This window comes from Macaca nemestrina, chromosome 2 (genome assembly GCF_043159975.1).
Source record: "Macaca nemestrina isolate mMacNem1 chromosome 2, mMacNem.hap1, whole genome shotgun sequence".
NCBI classification, from domain to species: domain Eukaryota; kingdom Metazoa; phylum Chordata; class Mammalia; order Primates; family Cercopithecidae; genus Macaca; species Macaca nemestrina.
In genome coordinates this window covers 44,088,023-44,112,502 of record NC_092126.1, presented here as the reverse complement: position 1 = coordinate 44,112,502, position 24,480 = coordinate 44,088,023, and the positions used below count along the sequence as shown (strand labels likewise).

At 36.2% G+C, this 24,480-nt stretch overlaps 1 protein-coding gene across 3 annotated transcripts in view; it reads right to left on the bottom strand.

The window, feature by feature from the left end:
* LOC105469985 (RAS p21 protein activator 2) overlaps positions 1-24,480 on the bottom strand; it is a 121,841-nt gene that overhangs the window by 45,497 nt on the left and 51,864 nt on the right. For all 3 annotated transcript variants that reach the window (XM_011721645.3, XM_011721646.2, XM_071091032.1), the window contains 5 exons: positions 15,793-15,876; positions 13,817-13,889; positions 10,250-10,326; positions 9,217-9,318; positions 91-247 (listed from right to left, as the gene is read on the bottom strand). In XM_011721645.3, the coding sequence (XP_011719947.1) occupies positions 91-247; positions 9,217-9,318; positions 10,250-10,326; positions 13,817-13,889; positions 15,793-15,876 (493 nt within the window). The remainder of the gene's footprint in view (positions 1-90; positions 248-9,216; positions 9,319-10,249; positions 10,327-13,816; positions 13,890-15,792; positions 15,877-24,480) is intronic.

The window sequence follows — 24,480 nt, the reverse complement described above, 5'->3', positions numbered from 1 at the left end:
ACTTGATACTCTTGAAATCTTCTCCTTATCATTTATAGAATTATTTTAGCCACTTCGTGTTAAATCATATCCTTAAGATTCTTAACATACTTGAACATCTGGTGATTTTAGCAGCAAAGTTTTCAAAGGACCATAGTACTCTGAAGGAAGCACGTAGTCTTCTGTATAACATATATTTAATCGAAGAGACCCCAGGTCATCAGTTTTGGATGACTTGTTTCCATTGTCTCTTGGTTGTAGCAAGTACCTAAAATAAAAATATAAGTGATTCCATGTGATGGAAACGCATTCAAGCCAATGAGGCAAGTTAAGAGTTAAGCTATAAAAAAACAACCAAAAAAGTCAACTTAGTATTTACGGTTAGGAAACTTCGTAAGTAGCAGGATACTAATCTTCAGAAGCCTAATATTGGTTATATATTGGATTAGAAAGCTACAAATACATTTTTATCCAGGAAACAAAAAGCATAGATATTACAGAAATTAAGATCTCAAAGGAGTTGAATAAAAGTTTGATTAGCTTGCAGGTTTAGAAAAAATGATGATGAAAGGTAAAACATTTAAAATCCAATGTATTATCAAAAATAAATGTTTACCAACTAAATTTAAGAAAGAAGCATTTAGTTGAAAATAGATAAGACAGTCCAGGTGCAGTGGCTCATGACTGTAATCCCAGCACTGGGAGGCTGAGGCAGGCAGATCACTTGAGGTCAGGAGTTCCAGACCAGCCTGGCCAACACGGTGAAACTCTGTCTTTACTGAAAATACAAAAATCAGTCAGGCATGGTGCCCGTAATCCAGCTGCTTGGGAGGCTGAGGCAGGAGAATCTCTTGAACCCAGGAGGCGGAGTTGCAGTGAGCTGAGATCCTGCCACTGTACTCCAGTCTGGGCTTGTATGGATGACAGAGTGAGACTTTGTCTCACAAACAAAACCAAAAAAAGTAGGTAAGACATATCAGAACACATAAGAAACCTTGTTTTAAAGTAAATTCTTTATTCAAAAATTTGAACTTAAGAGAAATTTGCAGGACCAAAACCAGAAATCTAAGAGTTAATTTTTTAAAAAAAAAAGCTTTTTATCATGGGAATTTAAAAACACAAACAAAAGAGAATATTGAACTCTCCTGTACCCATTATCTAGTTTAAACAATTATCAACTGAAGACTAATCTTGTTCGCCGTCATAGAAAGAAAAAATTATGTCCTTTGCACCAATATGGATGCAGCTGGAGGCCACTATCCTATGCGAATTAATGCAGAAACAGAAAACCAAATACCGTATGTTCTCACTTGTAAGTGGGAGCTAAACACGGGGTATGCACAAACACAAACATGGTAACAATAGACACTGGGGGTTCCAAAAGTGGGGAGGGAGATAGGGGAGTAGGGGTTGAAAAAGTTATCCGGTACTTTGTTCGTTACTTGGGCAAAGGGATCATAAGCCTAAACCTAGCATTACACAATATACCCATGTAACAAACCTGCACATGTACCCCTGAATCTAAAATTAAAAAACAACACAAAACAAAACTGGATGAAGGCTGATAATAACTGCAAAGTACCATTGACAATCAAGTATTCTTATTTCCTTTTTTAGGGGGGTACTCAGCAATATGCTTGCCTAAATTTGAAATTTACAATTTGTTGTTGGTGTAAACATCTATTTTTTTCTAGACCATATCAGGTTTAGAGAAAGGTAATTTTTACTCTTACAGTAGCCTAAATTTGCAAAAACAATTGAACTCAACTAATTTGGACATTAAAACTTCAGAACTGCTGGGCTTTAGCCAAAATATATCTTTCTAGGATGGGAAAAACAAAAAAAAAGTTTGTTACTCATTCAAGATATCACAGGAGTTCCAGGAGTTAAACTAAAAGTTTATTTATCTAAAATAATATGCCAATTACAAATATTTCATCCCCTTTACTCCATTACAGCAAAATATCTAAAAATATCTAGGAAAAAAACCTAACTGTACTCTTATTCTTCAATAATTCATTATTTTAAAAAGGTGTTTTCTTGCACTATATATAAAATAGTGAATCTTTGCTTTACTTAACTATAACCAGAAACTAAACTGCAGAAAAAGTGTACTATATATGTCTTTTATTAGTACATTCTAAAACAAAATTATTTTAAAAGTTACTATGTGCAGCCAGATGCTCAATAGTAATACTGATAACATCCTTATTTGGACACTGAAAATAGCCTAATTTTAAATTATGCTGCAGAAACCATCACAATTAGAATATATTAAGGGAATTTATTTTTAAATATTTACCTGCATATATTTTTTTCCTGTGACTTATCATCATATTGCCCACAAAATTTATTTTCAGAAATAACTCCAAATTAAATTTACAAATTTGGATTTGCCATTAACCACACTGTAGGGTAGATAAAAGCAACCGAATGGAGATTCTTTTTGTAGTGAAGCTCAAACTTCAAGAACCAAGAAAATCGTGTGGAGTGCCACTTATTATTTTCATCACTCTTTGAACCAGAATCTTATTTATTTAATATTTAAAAATCCTTACTACACACAGACAAATAGATAACAATGCATACACACATAAACAATGTCACCAAATCAATGCTTTTTTTTTTTTTTAAAGAAGTTTTCTTTTTTTTCTCTTTTAACTTTGGTTTTCTCCTATCTTTTTTCTTATCTTCAAAACACTACCATTCTGCACCTCCGCTTCTCTTAGGAACCTGTTAACTACCTACTATGAACCCTTCTCTATTTTCTTCATGCTTATATCATTTTATATAGATTTTTAAAAATGTGTGCATATATACACATTTGTAAATGAGTTTTGAGCCTATTCGTTTACAAAACTGTTATCATATTCTACTCTCCAGTATCTTGTTTTTTTTACCTGCAAGCACTTCCTAGTTAACTCTTTGAGACTACTTTTCATAGATCCGGTTTGTTCTTTTTAATGGGTACATAATATTCATGCAATGAATGAACTCTAGAGTTCTTTAAGAGAGGTATTTATGAATATAATGAAAAATAATTGTACTGTGTTGTGAAGTGAAAATGCTATACAGCTTAATAGGCCATAAGTAACTTAAAAATAATTGTGTTCAAAAAACAATAAACAACAAACATTAACATTTTGAATTTAATTTCAACCCTCCTTACTAAGAGACTGGGGAAAATTATTTATTTGTTTGTGGGTCTGGGAAATTCTCTCTTTCAGTCCTCTGTTACCCAAGTTCTGCTAAAACGCTTTTGTGGATTTTCTTTGCCATTCTTCTCCCAGAATAATCTGCATTGATACTTCTTTTATTATTTGCAGAAAATCCTCAACCTCTGTTTATACATTTGTTTAACATTTAAACCTCTGTTTAACATTGTTAAACCTCTATTTAACATTGTTAAACCTCTGTTTAACATTTGTACTAGGCACAGCAAATTTATGGCACTGGTTATTTACACTGAGGAAGAGTTTGTCTTTCCATTTTCATCTTGTTACTGCTCAATTCTATTCCTCTCTTAATTCACTGCCTCGATGGTATACACTTGTTACATTTTAATGTTTTAAAAATATATTTAAATTAAAGTTTTAAAATACATTAAGATGCATTTTAAATGCTGTCAATATTTCCCCTATACTGTTTGAGAAATAAGTTACATATTTTATCTAAGAATGTAGAATGTTTGGAAATATTACTATTTTTTGAGACAGAGTCTCACTCTGTCAACCCAGGCCAGAGTACAATGGCGTGGTCTCAGCTCACTGAACCTCTGCCTCCCGGGTTCAAGTGATTCTCCTGCCTCAGCCTCCCAAGTAGCTGGGACTACAGGTGCATGCCACTACACCGGGCTAATTTTTGTATTTTTAGTATAGACGGGGTTTCACTATGCTGGCCAGGCTGGTCTCGAACTCCTGACCTCAAGTGATCTACCTGCCTCAGCCTCCCAAAGTGCTGGGATTACAGGTGTAAGCCACCATGCCTGGCCTGGAATTATTTATTTATACTCATAGTTTTCAAGTTTTATAAATCCTGTGCTAAAGCCTTTCTAAAGTTTGAAATTACAAAGCCCAGTAGTAAATTCCCTAAAAATACTAAAATGGATTCACAGGTGCAATATTTTTAGGCAGTTTAAATTATGTTAAGCATTGCTATTTGAACCCACAATTTTATTTTCAGTAGATAGGTCAGCATAGGGCACATGGGCTTAGTAGTAGACATTCCATGGATGTTGACGAGAGTGAGTGAATGAATGCTTTGATTTTGAAGCCTCAGGTCACTTTTTGAAAGCAATTAGAAGTTTCTAATTAACATGAGAAAAAAGCTGCCATCTTCTCTATTCTGTATCTAAAGGCAATGCCAAACAAAATTTAAAAATATATACACTGAATTTTTTTAAAAAAAGACTAATCTTGTTTCAACCATACCTTCACTCACTCTCCCATCCTGTTCCTGCATTATTATTTTAAAGCAATTTCCAGGTATAATTTCATATATAATTTTAAAAAGTCATCACTATTCACTTAGTGTTCAAATTTCCCCAAACTCATCATAAATGTTTTTCTACAGTTTGTTCAAATCCAAATAAGGTCCACAGATTAGAACTGGTAATAGCATTCTTAAGTCTCTTTTATAGATTCCTCACTGTTGGTCCTACAAGAGTTTTCCACCTTTGGAATTGTGTTAACTCTTATCTCTACCTCCATAATGTCATTTACCATACTCCTTCATCCTCTCTGTATTTCCTCTACATTGGTAGTTAGATCTAGAGGCTTGGTTAGATTCAGATTTGATGTTCTGGCAAGAACGCTTCATTGACAATGCCAATTACTCATTTTTATGCATATATCGTTTTTGGATGCTTAAGAACTCCAGAAGGGTTCACTCCTGCCATACTTTCTAAACTTGTTTCCTTGGATTTTCTTTGCAGGATAAGAAATCCCCACAGACAAAATATCTCATCTATGTCTACTTTAAAAAAAAAAGAGACTTCACAACATGTTGTTTTACCCATCCTTTGAAAAGATCATTTTTAAAATGAGTAGGGAACTCTCTGATTCTCTTTTAAATAATATTTTATAAGCAAGGGGCACTCAAATTTTTTCTAATGGCTTAAAAGAGAGAATGTTTTTGAGTTTTAAATATATTCAGAAATATGCCAAAGTTCAAACTTCAGCACACTGGTTGAAAGCACAAACTTTGGGGTCAGACAGTTTGGTTCAAATCCCAGTTGTGTGACCTTAGACAAGTTGCTCAATTTCTCTGTGCTTTTTCCTCATTTGTCAAATAAGGACTATTAATAGTATCTTAACACATTAAAACCCTACAATAGCCCGAAAAAAGTTATTATAAGTAAAGCACTTAGAATAGTTCCTGGCACACAGTAATCACTATGTAAATGTTACATATATAACATTTATATATATGATGTATAATTATTACCACTTAAATATGTGAATAACTATCAATAGTTATTTGTATAACCACATAAATGTGATTATTTTAAAATATGATTACAAAGGCTCAATTTAATAAACTACCTGAAGGATCCTTGTGAATTAAATAATTCTGTATGAATTAGAGATAAAGAAAACAGGCTCAAGATGTGTTAAATAGTTCAGGAATATCTGGCATTTCTAAGTGAAAACAAAACAAAAAACTCATATATATATATATGTTTGTCAGTTTTTGAACAAAATATTTCAGTTTGAAAGAAAAAGAAACAGGACACAAAGAGAAATTTTTAACTGAAAGTAGCATTCAGTTGCTCTACACATGTACTTTTCATTCACAGGCATAAAAGCAATCCTTATGCCCTCAAGATAAGCAGTTTTGACAGTCCCTTAACAGAAAAAAATCAGCATTTAAATAATTCTAACCATAAGGTCTGTGTAATTAAAATTGAGGTAGACAAACGCAAAGTACAATTATTTGTACATAATGCTATGTAAACGAGAGACTGAAGAGGCAGTTCTACTAATAACTGAATGTGGGCCAGGTGCAGTGGGTCACGCCTGTAATCCCAGCACTTTGGGAGGTGAGGCGGGGGGATCACGAGGTCAGGAGATCAAAACGAGCCTGGTCAACATGGTGAAACCCCGTTTCTACTAAAAATACAAAAATTAGCTGGGTGTGGTGGCGCATGCCTGTCATCCAAGCTACTCAGAGGCTGAGGCAGGAGAATGGCTTAAACCCAGGAGGTGGAGATTCCAGTGAGCCAAGATTGTGCCACAGCACTCCAGCCTGGCAACAGAGTGAGACTCCGTCTAAAAAAAAAAAAAAGTTGAACATTATTTCTGTTTTTTTTGTCTGGTTTTTGAGACAGTCTTGCTCTGTCGCCCAGATTGAAGTGCAGTGGCGGGATCTCGGCTCACTGCAAGCTCCGCCTCCCGGGTCACACCATTCTCCTGCCTCAGCCTCCTTAGTAGCTGGGACTACAGGCGCCCGCCACCACGCCTGGCTAATTTTTTGTATTTTTTGTAGAGACGGGGTTTCACCGTGTTAGCCAGGATGGTCTCATCTCCTGACCTCATGATCCGCCCGCCTCGGTCTCCCAAAGTGCTGGGATTACAGGTGTGAGCCACCGCACCTGGCCTATTTCTGTTTTTTGTTTTTTTTTTTTTCAGCTGAAGACAGGAGACTTGTTATATTTTCTAAATTCAAATATTAAACAGATATGTTAAAAATGTGAGACCAAAGGCAGGGCGCAGTGGCTCAGGCCTGCAATCCCAGCGCTTTGGGAGGCCAAGGTAGGTGGATCACAAGGTCAGGAGTTCAAGACCAGAGTGGCCAACATAGTTAAACCCCGTCTCTACCAAAAATACAAAAATTAGCTTGGCATGGTGGCGTGTGCCTGTAGTCCCAGCTACTTGGGAGGCTGAGGCAGGAGAACTGCTTGAACCCGGGAGGTGGAGGTTGCAGTGAGCTAAGATCATGCCACTGCACTCCAGTCTGGGCAACAGTGAGACTTTGTCTCAAAAAAAGTGAGACCCAAAAAAAAAAAAAGTTTGAGGACAAAAGGTGTCAAAATTATCAAACTGGAAAGCTAAATCATATCAAATATTAATCTAGTCTAAAAGTATGTATAAAGTGCTTCTGTTGAAAAGAAAAACCCAGTAATTCATTTTATCTATTATTTGAATCTTACTTTCAAATTTAAAAATTACAGCTGAAAAGATGTTTATATCTATTTTGAGACTTTTCAAACAACAGAATTAAATTACTGATGATTACTCTCTTTTTTTTTTTTTTTTTTGAGATGGAGTCTTGCTCTGTCGCCCAGGCTGGAGTGCAGTGGCCGGATCTCGGCTCACTGCCAGCTCCGCCTCCAGCCTCCCGGGTTTACGCCATTCTCCTGCCTCAGCCTCCCGTAGCTGGGACTACAGGTGCCTGCCACCTCGCCAGGCTAGTTTTTTTTTTTTTTTTTTTTTTGTATTTTTTAGTAGAGACGGAGTTTCACCGTGTTAGCCAGGATGGTCTCGATCTCCTGACCTCGTGATCCACCCGCCTCGGCCTCCCTACTCTCTTACCATCAACATTAGAAGGAATTTGCCTGAAATCCTGAGCGTAAATAAATCTTTTCTTGAGTTTTCATGCAGTTACCAACAACCCCACAAGGGGATGCTACAGCTCTACAACTGATGGAGGAGGGTAAGAGTTTTATTTCCAACTTACAAGAAATGGCATTCACATTTTTATATTTCCTTACAACTATGGAAGTATATATGAATTACCAGATGTTTCTATTTCATGCTATATAAATTTTAGCACTTATATTTCTGGCAGGTTACTTTAAAATATCATGGGCCAAAAACATCCATAAAAATAAAATTAGTTTGTTAATGTTCTTACATACTGCCAAGGAAGCTGCACCAAGTTTTGCCAAATTTGGAAGGCATCTCTAGAGACAGTCTTACTTAAAAAACAGATTATGTGGCACATTACAAGTTCATTTTGAGGGGCCCAGAGGCACAAGAGCTTGTTTTTCTCCTCTGTACTGAGTGGTCTGGCACGTAATTTTTAAAACTTGACAAACTGAGCTCAGAAATTTTCATTTTAAAATGTATGCTATTTGATGGAAAGTGGAAGACATGGTGTAGTGGGAGGATGACAGGTCCCAAATCTTCATCAATTTTTCATAGTGACTATGTTTGATTTTCTCCCCCTCTGTGGATGCATTTTACAAACTATAATACACAAAATGCCAACATAAAGACCAATAAATCTTAGATCTGCCTTAGAGAGAGAGGCAAAAAATAAAGTAAAAATTTTAAGAGTCTCCAAATCATTCTACAAGTGATAACTATTCCAGGACAAGACTCTAAAATGAAGATATCTGATGGCCAATCAGAAGAGGCTCTTTTGGGGACGAATGAAACTGATATCCATAAGAAACACCTAAACATTCCTCTTTGAGGCAGTGGAAACTGAGTTCCAAAAAGTGCTCCTTAAAAGACAAATGAGAAAAGCATGTTCATTTACATCCAGTTGAAACCCAAATCTAGCAAGAGAGATGCTGGGCAACATACTGAAAGGATACACAAGCTTTTAAGTGCTATAGACAGAAAAAAACAATAGTTTCACACTGATTCTGCTAAGGAAACTAGCTCAATTTAATGTGTGAACATTAATTTTAACATCAGTTTAATGTTATTAGAGTCATTAAAAAGTAAAATAATATTGTAGTCATTATTGAACACTAAGAGCCCTAAAAAGTGCCAGCTCAACAACATAAGATCTTAGACATTCAAAAAGTAACATTAGGGCCATCTACGGTACATTTCAATGGGGTGTGGTGAAGGAAGAACAGTGGTTAGTTCCCATAAACAACTGAGTTCCCTAAATAAAATCCTTTGCTTTCAAATATCCACAGCTCCTATGACCACTAATAAAACTTCTGAAATGCAGATACTGATTTGTGACCTAGCATTTTCTTACATGAACAACTTTTATGTAATGTTTTAAATGTTTCCCATTTTTCTCCTTAAGTCTTCACTTCTGAACAGAAAAATATTCCTAGACGATTCAGTTCTTTTATCTCAGTACCACAGGTCAAGTCATAAAACGTACAATGTACTTCTATGACAATGAATTAATGAACATATCAATATTAATGACATCTGGCTTGTTATGCAGCAAAATTTAAAATATGTTCAGAGTAAGCATTTATTTGCATATATATACTGTATTAAAGAGAATTAAACTATGGAGTTCACTAAAATGCTGGGCTCTTACCAGGCTTGATGAGAGGAATCAGTTCTTAATACGTTCACAGGAACCTTAATCTCACCTAGGAAAACATCTTGGACCAGGTTTCCATTGTTCCACAAGTCGATCCTGAAAATTGAAAACTGGCTTTATGTTTTGCAAACAATGTTTAAGAGAGTGCACATCACAAAACAGCTTCAAATTACTTTGATCTGTATTATAGCATTAATTTTACATGCTTAAAAGATGTTAGCACCACCATATACATACCTCACTATCCAGACTAGAGAAGCAAAATACTACACAGCAGCTTTTATTTAAAAAGCACAGAAAGTAATTTTAAATAGTCTAAAAGAAGGCACTTAAACTGTCTTAGTTTGAAAGTCAAGGCTTTATTTTAACCTATAGCAATAAGGACTACAGAAAGAAACTACAAAAAGAAACCAACGCAATACTATAGTTTCCTCTAGATTACCACCAATTAATATATATAGAAAAATTAGAAAAATACATTACCTGATCACTCCAAACACATGATTAATATACCATCTAGATGAACACACTGTTAACATCACACCTACACATGCATTTAAAAGATTTTTCTTCCCAAAGGGCATAGATATTTAAGACCTAGGAAACGGCACAAACTTCAAACACATGCACCTGCTGAATTATCTTCTTACCTCACTGAAATTTCTGTTAGACAGCAGATATGTTAAGAAGAATAAAAAAATTATTTCTAAATTGTCTGAGATACAACTTCCTTTCCATTCATTACACTATAATCCAGAAATGTAAGGAACAATTTGGGAAAAATTAAAAATAAAACATGAAAATTAGATCATCTTTGTTTATAAAATGAATACACCTTGAGTATTTCTGCAAACAAATCAGATTTTGGAGGATAATCTGGATTTAAATTAGATGCATACTCCTCTAAGTTTCATCAACCAACCTGCTATAGAGAATTCTATTAAAGTTGGTTTACCTTTTTTGGTTGAATTTAGGATTTTCTTTTGGTACACAAAAAAGCAATTCTGTAAAACCCCAAGGCACATACCTGATCTCTAGCTTTTCAATGTCCTCCTCTTCCACCTGGAACTGGGACTTTCTGGTGTAACTACTGGATCTGGTTACCTGTAAACAAAATATTTTAGTAAAATTTTTTTTTAAAAAGTACATTTTTCCTATAACTTAAAAATGATCATCTCCAAAATATTCAATTGTGGATAAAAGCAGAGGAAAATGTCCAAGTAATATTTTACTCAATAGCTGAATACAAAAGCAACTATGGAAGTAGAAGAAAATAAGGTGGTGTAAAAAAAAAATCAAAATAATCTTTGTCTCTATGCCATTCCTATCAACTCAATATATGGCAATGGCCAGGTGCAGTGGCTCATGCCTGTAATCTCAGCACTCTGGGAGGCCAAGGTGGGAGGACTGCTTGAAGCCAGGAGTTCAAGACCAGCCTGGGCAACAAAGTGAGACTGTCTCTATTTTAACAAAAATAAAATAAAATAAATATATCAATGAACATTAGATTCTCTGGCTCATACGTAGTCAGTTGGTGACTCAGAAGTGTTTAAAAGACTTTCGCACATTTCTCAAGACACCAATCCTACCCTGCACTTCCTTCTCACATTTTTGCTGAAAATATCAAGGCCATTGGCAGGAACTTCTTCAATGACCGTTCACCTGAACTTGTCCACTCCTACACAGGGTTCTCTACTTGAGTTTTTCTCATGCTCTTCTCAACAAGAGAATGGGATGATTTTCTTTTATAAGACTAGCCACCCACACAAGGTATGCAATAAGCATTCAGTAAGCATTATTTGATCTATTTTAATTACAGCTTTCTATACAGTTTGTTCATCTCACTTAAGTCTAAGAAAAATTCTCCCCTTAAATTATGGTCTTCCTATCTCTTTCCTTTCTCAGACAAATATCTGAAAACTGTAATCCACCCTTACAGCTTGTACTTCCTCACCACCCACTCACTATAGTAACTCCTTATAATCTTGGCTTCCTCACAGATCACTCTCCTAAAATCTCTCTCTTCATCACCAAATCTGATGATAAATTCTTAGTTCTTACCTCCCTTGATCTCCTATTTAATTTAGTGATCATACAACTGTATCTCCTTTCCCAGAAACACTCTAGAGAGTTTACCTGAGCACTACTTTGGCAACCTTATGCAGCTGTCAATTTTGTTTCTTTTTCAGAATCTATAGATATACTATTCTTCAAAATGTTATGTTTTATCTTGCACTAAAAACAACTTGGAGCTGCACAGTGCTGTACAGTCTACAAAGTGCTTTCACATCCATTATCTCCTTTGTTCATCAGAATGCTGCTCAGAGGCGGGCAGGGCTAGATTTATTATCCTCACTTAAAAATGAGGAAGCTGAAGCACAGAAATTGACATGCTCAAAGTTGAATACTTAAGTGGCAGAAATTAGTTTATTCACTTTTCTCCTTTATTGTATACCTCTATTCTCTTGGCTTTCTTGACTGTTTATATAAACAAACCTTGAGTGTTGGTCAATAACTATCACTCATCTTAAGTTTCAGTCATGAACTCCCTACTGGAGGATTTAAAATGTCAGCCCTCAAGCTAATTATGCTCCAAACTAAACCACTTTTATTTTTCTTCTTCCTTAGTCTTCTATTTTTCCAGATTTGGAACCTTGGGGGCAGCATTCAACTACTTCCTTTCTCTTTTTTTCTATAACCAATTTGTTATCTTGCCCTTTGCATTCTCTCTTTTATCTGCCTCTTCCTCTCTATTTCCATAGTGCTCTCTTGAAAGACACCCCCACCCCCTCCCCCTCCCTTTTCTTACACCTAAAGTACAACAGTCTCCCCATCTTTCCTCTTTCTCCCTAAGCCACCTGGACCTCAGATCATAGTTAATTCTTTCCCAAACACAGTTTTACTCATAACTTATAGGCTCAAAATCATTTACTTAAGCACCACAGCTAGGCACTCAAGGCCTTTCATCAGCTGGTCCTACTCTACCTTTCTAATCTTAGTTCCCATTATTTTCTTACACAAGCCCAGTAAACTCAGTACTCACTGTACTTTGGACATAACTTTCCGCTTTTCTGTCTCTGTGCCTCTGCTCAAAATGTTCATCATATCTAATACTCTCTTTCCTCAATCTTAGAAAATCCAATCTTTCTTCAAGCCTTTAATGGAGCATCTGACCTCCAGATGGAGTTCATCTGACCTCTCCAATATCTACTGCATTTTACTGTTGTATATATGTATATGTGTGTCTGCTTTGTGTTCCTTGCTTTAGATAAAGGACAGAGATGGAAATGTATCTATCTTTATAACCAACAAAAGGCCCTCTGAATGAATGTTGCAAGGCCTAACAAGTACTCCTGCTACAGCAGGCAGGTCAGGTCTTCTACTTTACAAGGTCATCTGCTGACTCTAAGGATCCATGAAGCAGAGTAGATTACATCCAGCTAAGGTTTAAGGTATGTGGGCTAACGGGGAGTGTAAGTGCCTTTAGTCAGCAGCCCTTAGACATTGCTGTCTTCTTTGTTTTCTCCAGGATAGATGCAACCGCCATTAATAAATGTAGAACAACTGCACCAAGTCCTTAGCCAGGAAATGGAAAAGTCTCACATTGGTACTTTTTCTTTTGTTTTTTCTCCCTTGCTTCCCCCTCCACAATTATTCCTGCTTCACTTTCGGCATTTTCTTCGGCCTGTGTTCCTTTATTAAAGCACAGTAATCAGGCATGACTAGAGGTACCCTTACGCTCTCCACTTTGAAATACCAAGAAAAATACACATACAGAAGGAAAGGCACAAAATGTGCCTTTTTTCAAACCTTCCCTACATGTTGATACGAACTGCAACATGCTTTATTAGACAGCAATCTTTTAGACAGTTGGATTTTTTTTCTGTAGTTTGCAAATAATATGAAAAAGGATTTCTTTAACAAATGCTCCAAAGAAAAGCACTCCAAAGCACTGTATTTGGGACAACTTCAAGGCAGCTGAAGCTGTCTATGAAGATAAGCAGGCATCCGTAGAATGAATTAGGCTAAAAAAAAAAGAGTAATAATAAGGCTCTAATCATACAGTATTTTATGGTCTCAAAGGATTCTCACATGCTTTGGGTCTTACAAAAACTCTATTAGTCAGGTAGTGCTGCTATTTTCCCTTCCAACTATTCTTTCACAGGATAAGAAACTTGAGTCACATTCAGTGACTCTTTCAAAGCCAACTGGACTGGAACTCAGATTTACTGAGTGGTAATTATACTTACTTCACCAGTGACTGTCAAAGGGCACCCTGCAGAAGAGTCCTGTGGCCACTATGTGTTAGGTAGGGAGCTGGATAGGGTAAGGGAGGGTGCAAAGGAGGGCATGACAGTGAGGATGACTGGCGAGTGGGTATGGCCCTGGCCCTTCCTGCTCCCAAATCAGAGCTCTGCCTTTATTCATTTTATATATTGGGCTTCCATTGCATCACACCATGGTTCTACTGCTTTCTGCTTATCTGCATTATTGATAAAATGATATATACTATGACTGTGGTTTGAAAAAAGAAATTAACTAGCATTAAATATTACATATTTAATGTTAACATTTACGTAAAACAAAAAATTACCTCAAAATAAAAGATTTCATTAAACTGCGGATTGCTTGTTTTCTTCTTTACTTTTGTCTTCTTTTGGTCATTCCTGTTCCAATGTGGTAGAGTTTTACCTTGTAGAACTTAACAGTACACAATTATAAAACATGCTATTTCCAACCAGGGAGCCTGACCTCCGTTTAAAAGTTAAGGTGACTCAGGGAAGATTCAGTTTTAAATATTGCTTGGAAAAAATTAAGTGTCCTTATAAACTCAAATCAAAGAATATATAAGCTTTAGGCACCCTCTACGTGCCAAGACTGTATTATTCTCTCTACGGACACACTAGACTGCCAACCTTTTTCAGGGGCTTTAAAAACACATTCTATTCTATAAGCAACTCAGAATAAATAGAAGGAAGACAATAAGATTTAGAGTACCTTCATCTATGTTGAAAAATACCCAAGGAACTTGAAAAACATTCTTAACTCAGCTTACTTCTTGGGCTTCAGATATAATAGAGACTTCTTAAAAAAATATTTTTATTTTAATTTAATTATAGATTCAGAGGAGGTTACAAAAAATGCATAGGGAAATCTTGTATCTTTACCCAGTCTCCCCCAGTGTTAACATCTTACACAACCACAGTACAATAGCAAAACCCACAGTCACTTTTTATTTTTTATTTTTTTGAGACGGAGTTTTGCTCTTGTTGCCCAGGCTGGAGTGCAATGGTGCAATCTCGGCTCACCACAACCTGCGCCTCAGGGTTCAAGCGATTCTCCTGCCTCAGCCTCCCGAGTAGCTGGGATTACAGGCATGCGCCACCACACCCAGCTAATTTTGTATTTTTAGTAGAGATGGGGTATCTCCTTGATGGTCAGGCTGGTCTCGAACTCCCGACCTCAGGTAATCCGCCTGCCTCGGCCTCCCAAAGTGCTGGGATTACAGGCGTGAGCCACCCGCGCCTGGCCAGACATTTTAAAACACAAATTCATATGCCAAACTGTCTCTAACTGTATGTTACCAAATAAAGAATTTGTCAGGTACAGATTATTTTAAAAAACAAAAACAGCTCCACTAGATTGAACATTTTTATCATGCAAAAATAAATCTCTCTAATAGCATTTAATGTCATAAGACTGAGTATCTGCTAATAGCATACTATTGTTTGAGCACCTAATAAATACCGGCATGGTACTAGGTACTTTACATACATACATAAATACATTTTTCAAAGTGACTTAGTAGTGATTTTCTACAAAGTAAGAATAACTAGAGACTCTGGGGATGGGGAAAAGGAGTGTGTATGCATGCATGCGTGTGTGTGTAGAGGGAATACTGTGCTTCTTGTTTCCTGATTCTAAACCTTCAACTTGTAGACATATTTCAGATGTGTCAGTTCCTTAAAGAAACCATAATGAAGTCATATAACACACTGTATTACAAAATGCTATAGGTTTTTTCACAAATTATTATAAATCATTTAAATTAATGATATGGTACACTTTGCCATGCTCTAGTACTTCAGCAGTTTTTCTACAGTTGGAATTCTCTCTGTAGAGGACAGATCTCATGAGTAGAAAAGGCGATTTTTCAGTCCTGAGTTGCCTTCCAGATAAAAATATATAAATTGTCTTGTTATTCTGAACTGGCATTCATTAAAACAGGATTTTACAGGCATAAAATTTAGGATATTTGAAAGTAGGAATGTTGATGCATGAGCAGTCAAGTTTATGTTTTAAAGCACTACACTGTAATAGTATAAAACTGAGGTTGTTCCCTAAAGCCTAACAGCATGGCAGATTTAAAATGGGGTACCAATTTCTGTCTGTAAAAAGAGGGTTTTGTTATTAACAAGTGTATAATAGAACTCACTAAAGATTATTCTTTCAAAGCATTTATTACTTTGTGTTATAAATAGCTATTTATCATTTGCTCATAGAATCTTTTTAAATTTTTAAATCAAACATTAAAACTTAAAAACCTAATAATAATTCAATAAACATTACCTAGAAGGGCCCACTAGAGAAACTGTTGCATAAGGGTCACAGCTTTGGCCATTTATGAGAGGCAACCCATGGCATGCCTTGATGCTAAGGTAGAATAAAAGAGATTTAACATATTAGATGCCAGTTAAACAAGATAAAACATTACCTTTAAACACAAACTAATACATTCAAAGGGTTAAGAATTGTTTTCCATGTGTCTGCAGTTGTATGGCTATATACTACCTACTCCATACACATACATATGCATTTTTAAATTTATGCTATCCACAATCATTAATGAAACTATCAAATACAGGCTGAGCATTCCAAATTAAAAAATCCAAAGTCCTCCCAAATTCAAAACTTTCTGAGCACCAACAAGATGCTCAAAGGAAATGCTCACTGGGGCATTTCAAATTTGGGCTTTCTGGATTTGGGATGCTTAATGGGCAAGTATATATAATGCAAATACTCCAAAAAAACAAAAAAACCAACAAGAATAAGAAATTCCAAACACTTCTAGTCTCAAGCATTGTAGATAAGGGATGTGTAACAGTCAACACATTTCCTCCTGCTAAATACCCAACAAGGTACATTTTGTGGTTTGATAATACATCAAAACTGCTGTGGCCTCTAAAAAGGAAAAGAAAGCAGTACAAACCCTAAATGAGAAGCTACAAACCAAGCCAGCTCTATGGCATCATATCCTCTGCTAAAGCATGAATGACAAACAAGGAAACAACTGTGGCTTCCACTTAAAAATCTGATTCATAAATATGGGGCAAGCCTCACACAATTCTGTAGCCTTTTATTCCAATTCTCAGTAAACAGCTCCTGCACCATTCTGTAGAAAATGTTTTAGACCATAAAAACCAAGGTCATCTGATCTACTCCATGGCTCATAGTTGTTGGTATTTACAGAGAACACAGAATCTAACTTTAGTGATATGTTCCTCCAATTTTCTCATTAAATATTACTGACTTTATGAGTTTAGTTTAATGTCTAAGGTTCTGCATTTTCTAATGCCTAAGAGAAACTCATGAGTGTTTTGAAAAGTATTCTTTGTTGAAAGATGCAAGCTGTTGAGTAACATCCTTATCTCTCTCCACAACCCACAGGTCACAGATGTGAGTGAAGTGCTATTGGTATACCGCCGAGTAAAGACAGAAATGATAATATGACTCATTTCTATTAAGCTGGGCATCAAAAAATAAAGAAATTTTGAAACTAGCCAAAGAAAACACAAGCCAGGATAATAATTCTGGTTTTTAATGTGGGGTTCAGGAATACTCAGATTTTTCCATTGTACATACTGCTTAAAACTTACACTTCTCAGGCTAAACCTCATAATGATATCTGATACAGCATTTGCAGTTTACTATGCACTTTCACAAAATGCACCTAATTCTCACAACTGCCTTTGAGAAGAGTATTATGCCATTTAAAAGAAGTAAGGCTCAAGGAGGTTATGTGAGAAAGTTACAATGTAAGGCTCAAAGAGGTAGCATAACTTGTAAGAAGCTAGCCAAGACTCAACTTCTACTTTTTAATTTTGTTACTGAAGTCCAGTGCCCTTCTACATTCCCACTGTGCCCCCAAATACAATATTACTCTCCTTGTAATACCACATTTATCTCACATAAACATCAATTCTGAGAAACCTTAATGACAGAAATCCAACTTTCTATTTTATGAGGTATAAAAAACCAGAGGAAAGGCCAGTCGCGGTGGCTCACGACTGTAATCCCAGCACTTTGGGAGGCCAAGGCGGGTGGATTACCTGAGGTCGGGAGTTTGAGACCAGCCTGACCAACATGGAGAAACCCCGTCTCTACTAAAAAAAACAAAATTAGCCAGGCATGGTGGCTCATGCCTGTAATCCCAACTACTCAGGAGGCTGAGGCAGGATAATCACTTGAACCCAGGAGGCGGAGGTTGTGGTGAGTTGAGACTGCGCCATTGCACTCCAGCCTGGGCAAGGAGAGTGAAACTCCATATAAAACAACAACAACAACAACAACAACAACAACAAACCCAGAGGAAAATGCAGTACTGACTTATAAGTACACAAAAACTTATGAAAGGATAAGAATACCCACAAACCAGAACAAGGATGCCCATAAACCAGAAGTGTCACCCTACAGAAATCATCAGTACTCTTAATTTTAAAATATAAAACAGTTAAAAATTGAGTTTTCTGCAAAACTGAAGTAATATTATTAAATATAGGTTATTTTATTCATTACACATACTTGGAAATATTATTTTTCTAATGACCTAGGATAGCAATGTTATTCCAATCTGTAAGTCAAGTAATTTCATATCATAAATTATGGATGGGCAGAAAACAAATGTTAAAAATAACCCCAATATAAGGAATTTTATATTTATTTATATGTGACATATAAAGCATTTACATTAATACAGTATCTAAAAATTACAAAGGTAAATAAATATTATAAACAGTTTATAAAAAGACTGATCTGATTCTTTTCTTTGGACTTTTTTTTTAAACTAAAAGAAAATGTTAACTTTTACATCCAGGTAAGATGGAGTATCAGGAACTAGATTCACTCTCCACCCAAAATGAACTGGACAAAATCAGCAGTGAAGGACAGGTGAGCCCTCCAATTGCCCCAGCGTACAGCTAAACGGTTTCTCTGAGAAGAGGAGACAAAGCTGTCAGCAGGAGGAAGTCAAAGTGACTAGAGCCCCCAGGGCAGAGTACTAAAGGGAAGAAAGTTGCACAGAGAAAGAAAAATCTCCAGGGAGCTACAAGAATTCCCCCGAGTTTTCAGCTGAGTACTGACACATGTATATATATGAGGAAATCATCTGAGGCTGGGGAAAGAACCATTTGAAAAGAATAGAGGGGGCCGGGCGCGGTGGCTCAAGCCTGTAATCCCAGCACTTTGGGAGGCCGAGACGGGCGGATCACGAGGTCAGGAGATCGAGACCATCCTGGCTAACACGGTGAAACCCCGTCTCTACTAAAAAATACAAAAAACTAGCCGGGCGCGGTGGCGGGTGCCTGTAGTCCCAACTACTCGGGAGGCTGAGGCAGGAGAATGGCGTGAACCCGGGAGGCGGAGCTTGCAGTGAGCTGAGATCCGGCCACTGCACCCCAGCCTGGGCGGCAGAGTGAGACTCCGTCTCAAAAAAAAAAAAAAAAAGAAAAGAATAGAGGGAACAGTTCCTAAAACCCACACATGGCTAGCAAGAGGTACCATCAGCCACAGTAGAAAACCTGGTAATTCATGGGTACTGCCTTAATAGCAGGAAAACATAAGCCCTCCAGTAAAGGCTGTGCTTGTCTGTTTAACAAAAGTTAAAAGCAAACCACAAAAGGATCAAACTGTTTCTAAGTAACTTAACCAAGTGCTAAACAAAGCTCAAGTACATTCATAGAAATATAAAAATATCCAGCAACTTCACAATGTCTGGCATGCAACAGAAAATAACCAGGAATGCAAGGAACCAAGAAATTATCATCCATAATGAAAAGAAATAACAATAGAAACAGAATCAGAAATGACAAAAAAGATAGAACTAGCAGACAAAGACATTTAAGTTATAATTATATTCCATATGTTCCACACAGACACAAAAGACAATAAAAATGGAAAAATCTAGAGATGAAAAACATACTGAGTGGAATTAAACATTTGCTAAGACCTTGGGGGAGTGGTTGGATAGACATGAGAATCAATACTTCAGTTTTAAATGTGTTAAGTTTGCAATGTGATACATCAAAGTAGATATATTAATCTGAAACTCAGAAAACAGACCTGGGTTGAATGCACCAGGTATAGGCAATTAAAAAAAGCTTATTTTGAAATAATTTCAGATATTCAAAAAAGCTGTTAAAATAATAGAGTTTCTGGATACTCATCAATCAATGTTAACGTTTTATATAACCATAGCAGAATTACTGAAATCTGTTGCCCTTACTCAAATTTCACCAATGTACTTTTTTGATCTAGGACACAATATAGGATCCCATACTGCATTTAGTTGTCATGTCTTCTTATTCCTCTCCATTCCGAGACAGTTCATTAGTTTTCCTTCTTTGCCCCATGATCTTGCCAGTATTGGTTGGCCAGTTATTTTGTAGTGTATTCTTTAATCTGAGTTTGTCTGATGTTTACTCATGATTAGGTTGAGGTTATGTATCTTGGTGTCCTCAGTGCATCCTATTGGGAGGTACTGGATGTCTCATTATTGGTGATGTTAACTTTGATCACTCAATTAAGGTGGCATCTATCAGATATCTTATCAGAAGGATTCTTTGAGACTATGCAAAAATACTGTTTGTCATCATACTTATGCTCACTGAGCATCCACAGATGATCTGTTGAATTGTCCCCTCACCCACTTATTACTGTGATGTTTGCCAATGTTGATTTTCATTTTCATCAATCCTCCTACATTCATTAATTAGAATTCTACCATAGGAAAAAGCAGTCCTTTCTCCCTACCAACTATTTTTAAACTGTTTATTTGTATCAGTATTGTCATATGACTATTTATTTTATAAGTTTGAATCCACTATTATTATTTATTATTTATTCTGAAGCTCAAATTGTTCCAGATTTGGTAATTTGAAGTCTCTTTACATTGGCTTCAATGTCCTTTTTACATATCCCCATTATTTTTTAGCACTTTCTTACTTTTTGAGCCCCAAAGATGCTCCAGACTCATCTCATATTTTCCCTGCCCAAGTCCTGAAATAAGCTACTGCTAAAAAGGAGTCCAGGTTCTTTTACTGAAGCTGCTGTCGTCATTAGCCACGTGTGGTTATTTACATTTAATTAAAATTAAACAAAATTAACACTTCAGCTCTTTGGTCACATTAGCTGTATTTCAAGTTTTCAATATCCACACATGGCTAGTGGCTACCGTTTTGGACAGTGAAGACACAAAGCATTTTCTACATCACAGAAAAAATCTACTGGAAATTGCTGATTGGAGAATTGCAAACACACACACACACATACACACACACACGGGCACACACACACACTCACTCATACATACTCTTAGCACTATTTTTCTCTAGAGAAGTCTGCCTTCAAAGGAGAGCAGAGAAATGGGAATGATAAAAAGGACTGAGGTATGGGTGGGCAGAGATGAGGGCTGGGGAGGCATGACTTTTAGGATAGAGATACTAGAACATGTTTATTTGTGGAGGGAACCATCTAGAGGAGAAGGTAAAGCTGACAAAACAAGAAAAAGAAGGCATAACTGAAGGAGCAAAACTCTTAAGTAGAGGAAATGAATGGAATCCAGAGCTCAGATGGAAGAATTCAATGTCAAGAAAAGGAGTACCTCCTCTGCTATAAGGACAAAATTATGGATGCAAATGAGATTTGTAGATGTGGATTCAGGAAGATGTAAGCAATTTCCAGGCTGTGGTGATAGACAATCTTATAGCTGTATTAGAGAAGCACAGTTAAGTTCCAGGGCAGACATAAGTGCCCATGTGAGGCTTGTGATGATAAATTTAAAGTGAAATCAGTCTACGTGATTTTCTCCAGCAATATTCACGTGCAGATTGAACACAGAGGAAGAGGTCACTTTCAATCATAGTAGAGTTTTTCCAGATAAATAAGAATAATGAGAACAATAGGGGAATTGACGGAATCTGCAAGAAAATGACTACAGTGATAGATCACGAAAAAAGATGTAGAAAGAAGTGAAAACAGAAACACAGTGAAGATCAACGGATTGGGGGGGGGGTCAAAAAATGTTGCAGTGGGGACTTTCTAGGTCTGCAGGATAATAGTAACTACTAGGGTATGAATCTTTCCATACATTACTCCCCCAAAACCGAAGTCCAGCAAGAAGCACAAAGAAAGCCATATGTGAAACCATGCCTTTAGCGTTACTAAAAAACAGAGAATGTCACGAACTTCAGAATATCTATAAGGATGAGAAATCAACAACGAATTCCATAAAGCTATCACTGGAACTCTGCTGCTACAAGACAGTGAGTATGGAGAGCAAAGGCTTAAGAAACTCTGAAAAAAAGAATAAGTGGAAAAACATAGAAGAAATGGATAAATTCCTAGACACATACAACCTAACAAGATTGAACCATGAAAAAATCCGAAACCTGAAGAGACCAATAACAAGTAATGAAATTGAAGCCACAATAAAAAGTCTTCCAGCAAAGAAAAGCCTGGGACCCAATGGCTTCACTGCTGAATTATACTAAATATTTCAAGAAGAACTAATACCAATCCTACTCAGTCCAAAAAATAGAGAGGGGAATACTTCCAAATTCATCCTACGAGGCCAGTATTACCCTGATACCAAACCAGAGAAAGACACATCAAAAAAAGAAAACTACAGGCCAATATCCCTGATGAACCTTGATGCAAAAATCTTCAACAAAATATCAGCAAACCCAATTCAACAACACATTAAAAAGATCATTCATCATGACCAAGTGGGATTTGTCTCAGGGATGCGAGGATGGTTCACTATATGCAAATTAATCAATGTGACACATCATATCAACAGAATGAAGGACAAGAAGCATATGATCATTTCAACTGATGCTAAAGAAGTATTTGACAAAATTCAACAGTCCTTCATAGTAATAAAACCCTCAAAAAATAGATAGAGAAAGATCATACCTCAACACAATAAAAGTCATATAGTACATATCCATAGCTAGTGTCATACTGAATGGGGAACAACTGAAAGTCTTTTCTCTAAGATCTGGAACGTGACAAGGATGCCCACTTTCACCATTGTTATTCAAGTCCTAGCTAGAGCTATCAGACAAGAGATAGAAATAAAGACATCCAAACTGGAAAGAAAGAAGTAAAATTATCCTTGTCTGCAGATGATATGATCTTATTTGGAAAAAACCTAAAGACTCCACCAAAAAACTATTAGAACTGATAAACAAATTTAGTAAAGTTGCAGGATACAAAATTAACACAACAAAAATCAGTAGGGTTTCTATATGCCAACAGTGAACAATTTGAAAAATAAATCAAGAAAATAATACTGCTTACACAATAGCTACAAATAAAACAAAAGAGCTAGGAATTAACCAGAGAAGTGAAAGATATCTATAATGAAAACTGTAGAACACTGGTGCAGGAAATTGAAGAGGACACCCAAAGATGGAAAGATATTCCAAGTTCATGGACTGAAAGAATCAATGTTGTTAAAATGTCCACACTACCTAAAACAATCTACAGATTCAATGCAATCCCTATCGAAATATCAATGTCATTCTTCACAGAAATAGAAAAAAAAAAAATCCCAAAAAGACCAAAGCTATCCTGAGCAAAAGGAACAAAACTGGAGGAATCACATTATCTGATTTCAAATTATACTACAGAGCTATAGTAACCAAAACAGCATTGTACTGGCATAAAAACAGACACATAGACCAACAGATCATTATAGAGAACCTAGAAACAAATCCGTACATCTACAGTGAACTCATTTTTAATAAAGGTGCCAAGAACATACATTGGGGAAAGGACAGTTTCTTCAATGAATGGTGCTGGGAAAAACAGATATCCATATGCAGAAGAATGAAACTAGACTCATATCTCTCACCATATTAAAAAACAAATAAAAATGGATTAAAGGCTTAAATCTAAGACTACAGACTATGAAATTACTACAAGAAAACATTGGGAAACTCTCCAGGACATTGGACTAGACAAAGATTTCTTGCATAATAGTTGCCACAGGCACACAAGCACAGGCAACCAAAGCGAAAATAGACAAATGGGATCACACCAAGTTAAAAAGCTTCTGCACAGCAAAGGGAACCATCAACAAAGTGAAGAGACAACCCACAGAATGGAAGAAAATATTTGCTAACTATCCGTCTGAGAAGGGATTAATAACCAGAATATGTAAGGAGCTCAAACAACTCTACAGGAAAAAAAATCTAATAATCTTATTAAAAAATGAGCAAAAGATCTGAATAGATATTTCTCAAAAGAAGATACACAAATGGCAAATAAGTTTATGAAAAGGTGCTCAACATCACTGATCATCAGAGAAATGCAAATCAAAACTACAATGAAATTATAATTTTTCTCCAGTTAAAATGGCTTTTATCCAAAAGACATGCATAACAAATATTGGTGAGGATATGGAGAAAAGGGAACCCTTGTACACTGCTGGTGGGAATGTAAATTAATAAAACCACTATGGAGAACAGTTTGGAGGTTCCTCAAAAAACTAAAAATAGAGCTACCATATGATCCAGCAATCCCACTAAAGAAAGGGAATCAGCATATTGAAGAGATATCTGCACTCTCATGTTTACTGCAGCACTATTCACAATAGTCAAGAATTGGAAGCAATCTAAGTGTCCATCAACAGGCGAACTGATAAAGAATATGTGGTATATATACACAATGGAGTACTTTTCAGTCATAAAAAAGAACCAGATCCTGTCATTCAAAATAACAGGGATGGAACTGGAGATCATTATGTTAAGTTAAATAAACCAGGCACAGAAAGACAAACTTTGTATGGTCTCACTTGTGGGAACTAAAAATTCAAATTGAACTCATGATAACAGAGAGCAGAAGAATGTTTTCCAGAGGCTGGGACACGAAGTGGGGGCACAAAAATATAGTTAGATATAATGGATAAGATCTCGTATTTAACAGCATAAGAAGGTAACTACAGTCAACAATAATTTATTATACATTTAAAAATAA